Below are 13377 nucleotides of genomic sequence, written 5' to 3'. Positions count from 1 at the left end.
AAAACAAACCAACTGGAGGAACATTTAGCAGCTTAGTGGGTCATCTGGCAACAGGTCAGTGACATGAGGTGCACCATTCTGCAAAAACCTGTGTCTACATATTGTGGAACAAATTCAGAATAATGTGCCTTGATGAAAAATTGCAAAGACTTCAAATATCTGATCATCTTCAGTGAATATGATGAAATCTCTGTTCAAGGGAAGGTTGAAAATGAATACAGGGAGCCCTGACGTACCAATGCATTAAACACTTTCTTAAAGGTTAAACTATTTGATATGTTTTGTATGTTTTATTGTGAATGAAACATGAGTATGAGATTTGCACATTTTTGTTCACATTTTACACAGCATCCCAACTGTTTTGGAAATTCACTTATATTTGTGCATATTCTATTCACAGAAAGGGATGCTTTGCCACTGTTTTATCATAAATAAAAATATGGGACAAGCTTATGTGCCAATTATTGCCACATAAGCTTGTCCCATATTTTAATGATACTAACCAGAAAAGTTAAAGCATGACCAAAGTCTTTACATTTAATTCTGAGAAGGCTAATGAATGTTGTAGATAACAAATAATGTAATTATAAAGCAGATATAATAACCTCATGGAGGCAACAAATGCCTCACTAGAGAAAAAACCAAGGATGAATAATTACAATTTATCGCCTGGGATTCATTAATGTTCAAAAAGCCACACTAATTCTAGGTACAGGGACATTAAATTCATATTAATATGGACTGGACTGGCATGTAGATAGCACTTTTCTGGTCTGACTGCTCGAACCATTCTACTCTATAAGCCACATTTAGCTTTTTCACACACTAATTCATGCAGCACTTAAAGACACACCTACAGCCATTTTTACAATCACTAATTAACCTAGCATGCATGTCTTTGGAGTGTGTAAGTAAGCTGGAGTACCCAAGGAAACATGAGCAGGCAAACAAGCTAAGCAGGCCCCAGATAATCAGGAGATTTAAACCAACTGCACCACCATGCTGCCAAATTATTCAAAAATGTCTTCATCCTCTGGGTTTTGTGGCCACTTCTAGAGAGTTTTATGGCAGAAAACCAACAGTTCCATATAGTTCAGTAAAAAACAAGAAAAATCAGCCTCACGGTGGTGGAAGAGAAAAAATAGGGTATCGTCAATAAGAGTAATCCTGTGTGGACTAATAATAGTTTTAGCGCGTCTGACATTTATAGTAGTTGTCAATACGTGTCTGAACACCAATAGTAAAGTAATCAATGGATACTGATATAGTTGCAGTGGTGTGGTAAAAGGTAGAGGAAACTGGGTTAAGAGATACTTTATGTATGGATAATAATGATACAGCAAGCAACGTTAGCTTGCTGTAGTTCCTTAGCTTAATTCTTGGAGTGTGTGTGAGAGCATTTCATTTCAGTTGTTTGGTGTGATTTTCACCACTGGGCATGGGGTAAAAAGTTATGATTTTTCATGTATTTACTGTGCACATTACATATATTTAAAAAAAAATAGAGATTTTTGTTAAGGTAGGAGTTTTACATGGATATATGTTACTATTGTGCTGTCAAGGTGGTTAAAATGAATGGAATTGTTTAGATTTATTGCAAATGTTTGCTCACAGAAATGTCTTAATTTGTTTTAATCCATCTGTGGTAAAGGATAAATTATTATTGCTTATTATCATTAGTGCAAAATCTTTGTCTTACCTAGTAAATCCACTAAAATCCAACATCTGTTTTGTATGTCTGTGTGTTGTACACCAGTAGGGAGATGCTGACAGGACAGAGGCTCTGCCAGTCAAAGTCGCACCAGGATTCGGTCCTCTCTGCCCTCAACCAGCAGAGGAAGGATGGCCTGCTGTGTGATGTCACTCTGGTTGCCGGTGAGCAGAAGTTCCACGCCCACAAAGCCGTCCTAGCAGCGTGCAGCGATTACTTCAGGGTGAGTCTAGTTCATGTTAGAGATCTCAAAAACAATTCATCCTGCCAATAAATGAAGTTCTTGAGCAGAGTAGTAGTAGAAGTGTTTGGTTGGAAAATTGGTCATGTTTGCAAGCCCACATGGTGTATTATATGTCACACCAACTGCTACACGTCTTTCACTAACCCACCTGGAACGAGCCCGAGTGTTTGATACCTTTTAAGCCACATACGTTGCTTTAGCTAGGCTTGTGCTGTCAGACAGCCAGGCAGGAGATTTCCTCAGATGGGCCGCACAGGGAAAAGTGCACACATGAGATTTAATTCAGGGACACCGAGCAGATTAGAAGGTAGAAATTAATCCCTGTTGAAAATGAGAGGCAGATTAAATATGTCCAAGTTGCCCGGGGATTATTCCTCCCGTGTGTGTGTGTGTTTGTAGGGTTTTTTTTTTTTTACTTCTGTCTGAAGAGAGTCGAGGGTGGGCGAGTCACACTCCTCTCCTCCTTTTGTTCATCCCCTTCACATTTGTTCTCCTTTTGTTCTTCGGCTCCTTTTTTAAATGCCGCTCTTTCAAGTCCCAGCTGAGCCGAGCAACACTGTTGTTCCAGCGCTCGGATTATTAGATCAGCCTGCTACAGTAAGCAAGAAAAACTCACTCCGCTCCTCTGTTCCTCTGGAGCAGCCTAACAACATTATGTTCATTTTGTCATCTGACTCCACCGCTGGGTTTCATTTACTTCATTTACTGAGGAGATGAAGGGGCCTTGTGTGGGGAATAGCAACTGTGTTTTCCCCCTCGTTCCACGTCTCAGTCTTCTCACACTCAGGCAAACACCTGCACACTTTGCAGTGATTAGAACACATTATGTAGTCCAGCGGGCATGAGGGATTGTAATGAAATACCTGACCAAGCATGAGTTGTGTACCTGGAACTTGTCCTGAATGTGTCACCTGCCTCTTCCAGTCCCATCACATTACTAAGACGTCTGGACAGCTTGGCGAGATACAGCCACAATCAGTCACACCAGCCTCACAAGCACACCGCTGACAGCGAGAAAGTACCCACACACAAAATGTTGTCTGTTCGCCCATCAGTTAGAAAGGAGCCTTTACCAAAAAACAGTCACTATTTTCAATAGAAATGTCACAAACTACACTAAGTAAAAGTCATATATTGCTTTGTGACAACACTATTTAAAAGACTGATCGGTATTTCCTGTAGATCATTTATAGACGATCTCTCCTCTGTCTAATCCAATATAGCTTGATTTGATAATGGCATCTGTTGTAAGTTGATCCCTGTGAGGAAGTTGGTGCGTGGGGATTCAATGTATACTGTGCTATTTGTAGCAAGCTGTAAATAAGTGGAAATAGATTCACTGCTGCATACAAAATTGAAAGTTTGTGAATTCCCCTGTCAGGTATTTATAGTAGCAACAGCTTATTTAGTTTTTTCTTCTGAATACTTTAGAAAAGGAGTTTGCAGGTACTACTGTAGCACTGATGTCGCATTAGGCAGTTGCATTGCATATTATATATCTCCGGACTGCATGCACAGAGGTACAACACACTACATGGACTGCCTGTGGAAAGAGTTGAGCTCTGTTTAACTGAGCTGTATTGATTTCATTTATGAGAATTTGACACTGTTGGGTCTGTGATTCCACAGGCCCCACGGGTTTAGAGACTTATTCCCGTTAACGAAGCAAGACGAACAGCAATCGATCGATTTTACTTGCTAGCAATGGAGGCTGGTCCACCAGGCTCTTGGAGCTGAACGCTCCTCACCTGTTTCCTAGCCAACTTCAAATAAACAGCCTTCCTTGCAGCCTTTTTATTGAATACAGTTACAGTTTACACTGGCACCACCCATTGTGGTGTGTCGGGCCCTTGTATGTGTGTATGCATGTGCGAAAATGAGTGTGTGCGTGTGTGTGTGTGTGTGTGTGTGTGTGTGTAGGTGCCCGTGAGTGTGTGTGCTTGTGTTTGGGGGTGCATTTGTGTGACCTCCTGCTCACCAAAGGGTCATAAAGGCAGGAAGTTTACTAAACAAGAAAACAGAACCTTCACATAGGATGTGTCCCTATAATAAAACACTACAGCCTCCCCCACCATTCAACAGGCTGGGGAGGGGGTCAGAAACAAAGGAATGTCTTGGATCATACAGTTTGAACCAAGACTTACAAATTTAAGTACAATAATGGCAACATTTAACAATTTGACTCCAACAGACACAAGCCTGAAATGTTCTTTTCTTTAAAGCTGTAGGTAGAACACCAAGTCAGAAAGATGAAAGCATATCCGCCTGTATCTCAATCCTGAAGATTCATGAAAATATATAATATAATAGTATAACTCTATATTATTTTTAGATGAGAACATTTCCAATAAAAATATTAGACCAATGGAACAATTTTACAGTCGTGTGAAAAGTATTTACGAACCTCTTTGCAGCTCTGTTTTTCTTTGTTAGCAGCCATTAACTGATAATCAGCAACTGTGAGCACCTCTACAAATGCAAAAGTTTTGACTGTTTCCTGGTTTGGAGGATCTTAACACAATCCTAAACTCTTCCCAGGAGTGTATGTCCCAGAACATTTATTTTAAGCTCAGACTAAACAATGCTCAAAACACTGCAAAACTCCCAAGAGCTACATGTTAGACTATACAGGCCTCACTGAGCATATTAATATTAAAGTTCTTGAAAATATAATTTGATAAAGACTCAACAAGAATGGCTTAAAGTGTTGCCAGGAGAAATTCTTTACATATAAAAAAAACATGGCAGCATAGCTTAGGTTTGTATCTTGAGTTGTATCTCAAGAAATCACAAGACTTCTGGAACAGTGTTTTTTGGACAGACAAGCCTAAAGTGGAGCTTTTTGGCCATAATGTATAGCACCACTTTGGTAAAAATAAAACACAGCTTATCAGCACTAACACATCACACCAACTGTCAAGCATGGTGATGGAGGGGTAATGATGTAGCCACAGGATCTGGGCATCTTGCAGTCAGTGACTCGACCAAACTTCTCTCTATAGAGCTCAGGAGGTAGAGCAGGTCATCTACTACTCAGAAGGTTGGTAATTCGATTACTGGCTGTTCCAGTCTGCACGCCAAATATCTTTGGGCAAGATACTAAACCCAATTTGCTCTCCAGTGCATCTATCAGAGATTGAATATGTATGAATGTTAGATAGAAACGTTGTATGAATGTGTGAATGAGGCAAGTTATATAAAGTACTTTGAGTGCTCAGATAGAGTAGAAAAAAAGCTATATAAGAACCAGTACAGTTACCATTTGCCTTATAACAGAGTATACTGAAGTCAGATGTGAGGCAGTCTGTCCCATAGCCTAAGCCTGGCCTAGACTGGGCAACAAGACAATGGTCCCAAGCACAGTAACAAGTCTATAACAGAACAGCTGAAAAAGAAAAGAATCAAGGTGCTGCAGACCTCAGCCTGACTGGAATACTGTGCTATGCATATATAAATACCCACTAACCTCAGTGTACTGATGTATTAATATTGTAAAGAAGTATGGGGCAAAACTGTATCACTTATCAAGTTTTTCTAAAGGTGCTTCTACAAACTACAGAGTGATGCAGATTCAAATAAAGAATTTTGAATCTTGAACATTAAAAATGTAAAGATGCAGTTGAATCATTACTACAAGGTCTTTCTTTATGAAGTAGAAAGGAGAACAGAGTGGCTGTCAAGAATAAACAAACTGTTGCTCTTAATCATTTGTTTATTTATAGCAATCAAGGTTCAGATAGGAACACTATAGTCAAAAAAAAACTTTTATTTTAATCTCCTGGAATTTATGTTATTATCCTTTATTTATCCAGGTGAAAAAGTCTCATTGAGGTTAAAATGTCATTTTCAAGAGAGACGTGGGCAATAGGGCAGCAAAAGTTACAATTTGATGGCATGGGCAACTTCCCAGCCCTTCCATGTGCACTGGCACAGAATTGGGCAGGATTCAAGGACACAGACAAATTAAGTCAAATGCAGCATTAAACTGTGTTCATGACTCATATAGAGTGGGTTGTCTGCCTATCAGAAAGTCAGTGATTTGGTCCCTGGCTCCTCCGGTCTGCATGTTGAAGTATCAAACAAGATACTGATCCTCAAGCACTTTGTAAGTATCGATACCAGTCCATCCAAAACAGGAGCTGTGGGTTGCAGAGTGGCTTGCAGATGAAAAAATGTGCTCCAAATGAGATTTGCCAATTATATATAGGGATGGGTATCATTTAGGTTTTATCCGATACCAGTACCAAATCGATACTTTTGAAACGGTGCCGGTGCTTAAACGGTGCTCGAACCGGTGCTTAAAGAATGGAGAACTCAAACTTTGTCCAACAATCTCTTATGTTTAGCTGTTTTTTTGGAAAAAAGATAACAATGTTAGCCTTTTCTGCAGCTATAGGGCATATATGGTATCACTCTTGGCTGGAAGCAGTGCTTAAACAATGGAAAAAACACCAATTTTGCCTAAAAACCTCTCATGTTTAGCTGTTTCCCAGCGCTTTGGGGTCCTTAGGGACTAGTAAAGCGCTATACAAATACAGGAATTTTACCATTTTGACCGCTTCGCCTTGGGCATTTTTAATCTGTAGCTCTGCTCTAAAAGAACGTACGTACCTGGGCCCGCCTACTACGCTTGCAAAGGTAAAATGATTGGCTAGAATCCAAAGTGTATGACATCTCAGGAAAAATAAAAGCACCGAAATAAACTACCGTTTATGTCAGAACTGGTGTCATAATGGCACCGGATACCGGTACCCATCCCTAATTATATATCAGCTGATATCCTGGGTTTGTGGTGAGCTTTCCTTTATGTTGTGCTCTGTGAGCACTATGCTGGACTTTGAAACATATTAAGCATCTAAATCCAATCACAAAATCACCACGCAGTTTACCATAGAAATGCTGACCATGTTTATTTCTTTCTACTGAGGCAGTTAAGGACAGGAAGGTTAAATTAACAAATGAATGGTTTTCACAAGTTTTTGTGCACAGTCTTAAGTAAAAGTCTAAGTACTCTGAATCCTTGTAAACCTTCCTCATTTCTTGGCACCAAGAACGAGAGCAGTTGGCAGATTCAGTCCAAATGCACTAATACACGCATTGGTCTTTAAAAAGCTTAACAGCTGAGCCTCTGGCAATTTAACAGCTTGCAGAAGTTATGGAACAAACATTCCAATTAAACTTTAGCAAGCAGTACCAAAGTGTAGACACGTATCATTTAATACTATTTTCTCTGATCTAAAGGTCCCAGCAACATAGGAACATAGGAAAATGCCAGAAAAATCCAAAGAAGAACAAACAAATGCAGTCTGAAAGGTTTATAAGAAAATTCCACTGGACACTCACAAAGCAAAAACACAGATTAAATTGGAGAATGTCTTCCTAAATGGGATATTGTTGTTGTATATGAAACTACTCCACTTTTTTTTTAATTACTGTGCACGCTCATCATAAAGGTAGCCAGGTAGAGGGCAGAACTAATTTCTTTTCAAAGTATTGGAAGACCAGCATACATTTTTAATGTAAAATTCAGTTAAAACAAAAAGAAGACATTTTTGTTTCTCTATTGTAAGATAAGAATCAGTGTAAAATAGAAATATTAAAGTGAAGTGCCTAGGGCTGCCACAAACGATTATTTTGATAGTTGACTAGTCACCGATTATTTTTGCGATTAGTCGACTAATCAGATCATCATCCACTGGACGTAAAACTACAGCTTATTGCACCAGCAGCATCTGCTCTTATATAACTATCATTAGCTTACAGCTTTAAGCTTTTAAGGTGCTAACTAAAAATAAAGACAAGATGATAGTTTATTAAATTTTAATGAAATTTGCAGATTGTTTCGGTTTAATAAACTCCTTGCTATCTAAAATATAACAGGACACCGGAGTATATTCTCGAGCATCTCACACTTCTGATAATCAGCTGTCTGCTTGACGTTTATTCAGCTGTGTAAAAACTATAACTTTAATCTCAGCCAAACCGATTTACTCAGGAACAAATAAAACACGGAACAAAGCCAAACAATAACATTTTTAAGTTATCTAAGTGACTTATATATCATGTTTAACCTGAGTAGCGAAAGACCGGTGTTCTCACGGGCGCTAGTGAGCCTTGCCCCCGGCTAGCTATCGAGCTAGTGGGTAACAGACGTCTCTGAAAACGTCGGAGCGCTTTTGAAAATATGTGGTGTCCTGATAAACTGAGCAGATATTTGAGGTTTACACAGCTACATTCTCACCTGAAAATATGTTAAACGTTTATTTTGCGACCCAGAAAGAATAATAAGAATAACATTAAAACTAACTAGCTGCCGCCATTGTTGGAAACTGAGCTGGGCCGCGCTATGAATTCTGGGACACAGCTACTTCTACTTCTTTGGGGTTTAACGGCAGCTGGCATCCTTGAACATGCAGTGCTGCCATCTTCTGTTTCATTCCGTTATTACACTCTTAAATCCTACTACTCATTCCTGCGTCTTTTGGGATCTTACAAAGCTTCAAACGACGCGCCAACTATTAAATCAGTCGTCGACGATTTTGATAGTCGACGTAATTGTGACTAGTCGACTAATCATGGCAGCCCTAGAAGTGCCCCAAAAAGCAAAATCATCCATTTACCAAATACAGTCAACTATTCTTTTTGGTCTTTTCTAATAAACATACTTGCAAGTGTAGTCTCCTTCCCTGGAGATAAACCACTACTTTTCTCAGACTGAATACTGTAATTTTTCACTGGGTGCGTGAGGAAGTCACGAGTCCTCTATGGTATGATCAGGCCAAGCAGGCACACACAAATTTTGCCAGCGGGTCAGGCTAACTGCAACGCTACACCCCCACTGCAGCAGTGTGTGAAACGACTGCAGCGAGCATGGCTCTGTGGCGCAATGTGTCTCTGCGATAGATCTATATCCCAAATCAGGGTAGCCATCCGTCACCACCAGTGCTCCCTGAGCTCCTTCACCAAGGTCAGGAGCGCTCATGCTGAAGGCACACAACTCTATGAGCACTTCTCAGGGTGCCCTGTCTCTGTATATCGTAGGCAGTCTATATTGTTTGTCCTCCACTCTTTACTTCCTGCTTGTGTCTCAATGTTTTTTTGTGTGTGTTTTATGTTCTTGCAGACAGACCAAAGCTCAGCCGCTATCACATCCCGGGTGGTGAATCAACAAGACTGAGCTTTGAAGACAGATACGCAGACACTGGTTTAAAACTCAGCGTAGCCCATTTCTCACATCATGCTCACAATACAGAAGGGCCATTTGCCAGAGAAGGGGGTGGGCGTTGGTGCCTGGTGAAAGTTCATGTGTGCTATGAATCAGGGAAAGCCACATTCATTATAAGCGAAATGAATGTGGCTTTCACAACAGAAGGAGATCCTGCGATAACCAGGCAGCCCGGGGGCTTTTGAAGCTTAAAATGCTGTCACACACCAGAGTCTCAGTGGAGATAGAGTGGAGCGACCGTGTTGCACATTGCACTGTGATTAAAAAGATACTTTAAAATTGCAAGTTAGCTAAGATCACTATCCTGAAAAGCAAGGAAACTGTGGATACAGAAACAGCTGGAATTAATTTTCAAAAGCGGTTTAGTGGTGCTGTTTGTCCCATTACAGGAGAAACATTGAGACACCACATTTAACGATGGTATAACATTACTCTAGCTCAGAACTCAGGTGACAGGTAGCAGATGATCGTCATCATGGCCATGCTTGACCTGTAAAACTCCTTCTTTCTCTCTTCCCCTCAACACTGCTGCGCACTGCTGGTTGGCTGTGATCAATAGCGCTGTCATCCCTTCATGGTGTGACACCAATCAATAGCTTTGATTAGCGAGCAGCAAGGTGGACTCACACACAGCAGGGCCAGACTGCAGATGCTGTGTCCACGGCTTTGATTTCACATGGAGTTTGACATGTACTGTGCTCATGCACGTGTGTGTGTGTGTGTGTGTGTGTGTGTGTGTGTGTGTGTGTGTTTTGTGTGTGTGTGTGTGTGTGTGAGACAGGATGAGGGAAAGACAGAGGGGTATAACAGAAAGTACTGATTGTGCTATTTCTTTCTGTTGACCTTCAGAGCCAAGGCAGGTAAATCAATACGAAAAGGGTTCTAGGATGCTGCGTCTGGCAGGTTTTGATTAACTATCAGGCTGTTTTTTTGTTTTGTTTTTTTCTCAGTGTGTCGTAACCTCCAGATATTTATATGATGAACCTCCAGAGCCACCTCTGAAAGACTGGAGAAACAAATGTGAATGGTTGTGATCACTGGACTTTTTCTAATACAGTATTATATGTGTTTGCTTCTTTTATTTCAACAAAGAAAGAAAATGCCACATGAAATATGTGCGATGTAATGTTCCCTCAGCTGACCTCCATGTTTTGGCTCTGTGTCATCAGGCCATGTTCAGCCTGTGCATGGTGGAGAGCGAGGCAGATGAAGTGACTCTGCAGGGAGTGACCAGCGTCGGACTGAAGCACGCTTTAGATTTCGCTTACACTGGACAGGTGAGTTTGAGCCATCGTGAGCAAACTGACAAAAAAAACCCCCAAAACAACAACAACATTTGCAGAGATGGAAATGCTGTCGACAGAAAATCTCATGAAAAGAAATCACAGTACACCACACAGAAATTTTTAGATTAATATCCAGAAAGTTATTTATCAGTACATATCATTACATTTGCTAAACTGTGGGTGAACGTCCACTACTACTGTTAAATTGTTCTGATGTATCATTAGGTTTAGAAACCAAGTTCTCTGCCAGGTGACATAGTTTGTTGACTCTGATTTATTGAATCCTTATTTGGCTGCCTAATCAGCCTTACTTTCTACACTGTTTCAAGGCTAAGCTACATTGCCTGATCCCATTTGCCTGATTGGCAGTTTCGTCTCATTTGGACGTCTAGGCCTGCTCAATTGATCAGCCTTCGTTGCTTTAAATTTGCAACCTCTCTGGAATGAAATGCTTTAACCTGTAGTGCAAGAAATAATATATATGTTTTTAATATAAAAATATACAGTAATAACGCAAGCATCTCTTTTGTAGGTGTGGTGAACCCCCATAATAACCGGTGTTTCACTGTATATAAAAAATGGTGCTACGTGCAGTCCCCTTTTTTTGCAGTAACAATTGCACTTTTAAGTTCAGGACTATACAGGACTGCAATTTAATGCAGCCATTCTGTGCCTGTGTGTCCTTTGAGCCGGGTTGTGACAATTCTCAAAGTGAAGAGTGCTGTGTCCCACTTAAAAACCAGAAAATCCCCTGGGGCCCACCCAAACTTAAATCTTCACTCTAATGAAAATACAAGAGAAAGTGATGTATTTCCTTGACTGTTTTATTCAGGAAACATAAACAACACAGGCCTTTGGCTATAAATCACCACCCATCCATATGTAAAGTGTTAAAGCCCATGTGTGACCCACCTGCCACTGGGACGCAAATTTCAATAAAAGAGTAAGTAAATTTAGGTCAGAGCAATGAGTAATATCACAAACTAACAACCTCCTATTACCAGTTTTAATTCACTTTTTATCTAAACAAATTCATTTACATATATAAATATGCAACTGTAAATAATTTCACACTGAATTTCTGTTATTACTACAGCCTACCTGCAGAACTGGCCCCCACTTTGGAATTCACTTTGTTAAAAAGATACTTCTGTTAAACCCCTTGAGTTAAAGCTGAAAGTCTGGACTTCAGTCACATCTTGACTGTTTGACTGAGACAAAATCCATCCATTTTTTTAATATACAGTCCTAGAAAACAAGTAAATGGGCTGGCTAGCAGCAATCTCTGAGATGCAAGTTATGTTTGTTTTCCCTACTGTTCACTGAAATACACCGTATAAAGACAACATAAACGCTCACGTGGTTTAGCAAATTTATTTAGCCAAGCTAACCAAGCTATATAAGCAAGCACAGTGCAGCTACTCAGCATGCTAAGCTAACCAGCATGTTCTTAGTACTGGCAGACAGTAGCCAAACACTAAACTAACTCCCTCAGCTAGCATAGCAGCACACAACATAACTGGCTAACAAGCTATGAAGAATATTTGCAGAATTGATTCCAGTGCTGTTCTTCTTTGATATATACACTTTACATGTACATGTATATTGTTGTTTAAGGAGCTTGGAAAGAAAAGCGTCTGGACTTCTTTGAGTTGCTTGAAGACGTTTCACCTCTCATCCGAGAAGCTTCTTCAGTTCTAGGGTCAAATGGGGGAGAGTCCCAGATTTAAACCCAGTGGGAGTTTCCCCCCAAAGAGGGACAAAGGACCCCTGATGATCCTCTACCTAATCACATGAGCCAAGGTGTGAAAGCGGGTGTGGGTCACAATGGCCCAGGATGTGAGTGGACGTTAAGGCCTCTTTGACTCCCATCACCCTCTGGAACACAAACTTAGGGTAATCAGGACCCTACACCACCGGGCAGAACATGTTCCCTCTAAGCCTGAAGGAAAAAAGAAGGAACACACACATGTAAAGGAAGCACTTAAAACATGCGGTTATCCTAATTGGGCGTTCATATAGTCAGCAAAGATGCACAGAAAAGAAGATCAGACACCAGCGAGGGAGGATAAGAAAGACAGACGCAACAACATTGTCATACCCTATGTAGCCGGTGTATCAGAGAAACTCAGGAGAGTTTTCTCCAAGCACGACATCCCAGTGTACTTCAGACCCAGCAACACACTCAGACAAAAACTGGTTCACCCGAAAGACAAAACTCCAAAACACAAACTTAACAATGTGGTGTATGCTGTACAGTGCAGCGAGGAATGCCCAGACCTCCACATCGGAGAGACCAAACAACCACTTCACAAGCGCATGGCACAACATAGAAGAGCCACCTCCACAGGACAAGACTCAGCAGTTCATCTGCATCTTAAGGATAAAGGACACTCTTTCTAAGATGCCAACGTTCACATTTTGGACAGAGAGGACAGATGGTTTGAAAGAGGAGTGAAAGAAGCCATTTACGTCCACTGTGAGTGACCATCTTTGAACAGAGGCGGTGGTTTATGATACCAACTGTCTGCCATCTATAGTCTATAATCCAGTTTTGAGTTCCCTTCCCAGACGCCTTAACACCCACTCACATCCTGGGCCATCTGACCTCAGGAAATCACATGATAGGGTGGGGCCAGGTTTCACAATGAGCTCACCCGAAACCCTGGGCCATTGTGACCCACACCGGCTTTCACACCTTGGCTCATGTGATTAGGTAGAGGATCATCAGGGGGTCCTTTGTCCCTCTTTGGGGGGAAACTCCCACTGGGTTTAAATCTGGGACTCTCCGCCATTCGACCTTAGAACTGAAGAAGCTTCTCGGATGAGAGGTGAAACATCTTCAAGCAACTCAAAGAAGTCCAGACGCTTTTCTTTCCAAGCTCCTTAGACTACGATGACCTGGATGACT

General features: G+C 40.9%; 1 protein-coding gene across 3 annotated transcripts in view; it reads left to right on the top strand.

Moving 5' to 3' along the window:
* Positions 1-13377, top strand: part of klhl32 (kelch-like family member 32) — a 42436-nt gene that overhangs the window by 3856 nt on the left and 25203 nt on the right. For all 3 annotated transcript variants that reach the window (XM_005924268.2, XM_005924266.2, XM_005924267.3), the window contains 2 exons: positions 1757-1934; positions 10350-10457. In XM_005924268.2, coding sequence (XP_005924330.1) covers positions 1757-1934; positions 10350-10457 — 286 coding nt within the window. The remainder of the gene's footprint in view (positions 1-1756; positions 1935-10349; positions 10458-13377) is intronic.

Source organism: Haplochromis burtoni, unplaced genomic scaffold (genome assembly GCF_018398535.1).
Source record: "Haplochromis burtoni strain Fernald_Lab_line unplaced genomic scaffold, NCSU_Asbu1 Contig_76, whole genome shotgun sequence".
Lineage (NCBI taxonomy): Eukaryota > Metazoa > Chordata > Actinopteri > Cichliformes > Cichlidae > Haplochromis > Haplochromis burtoni.
Note: the sequence above shows the minus strand (reverse complement) of the source record. Positions and strands in the feature narration are given on the sequence as shown.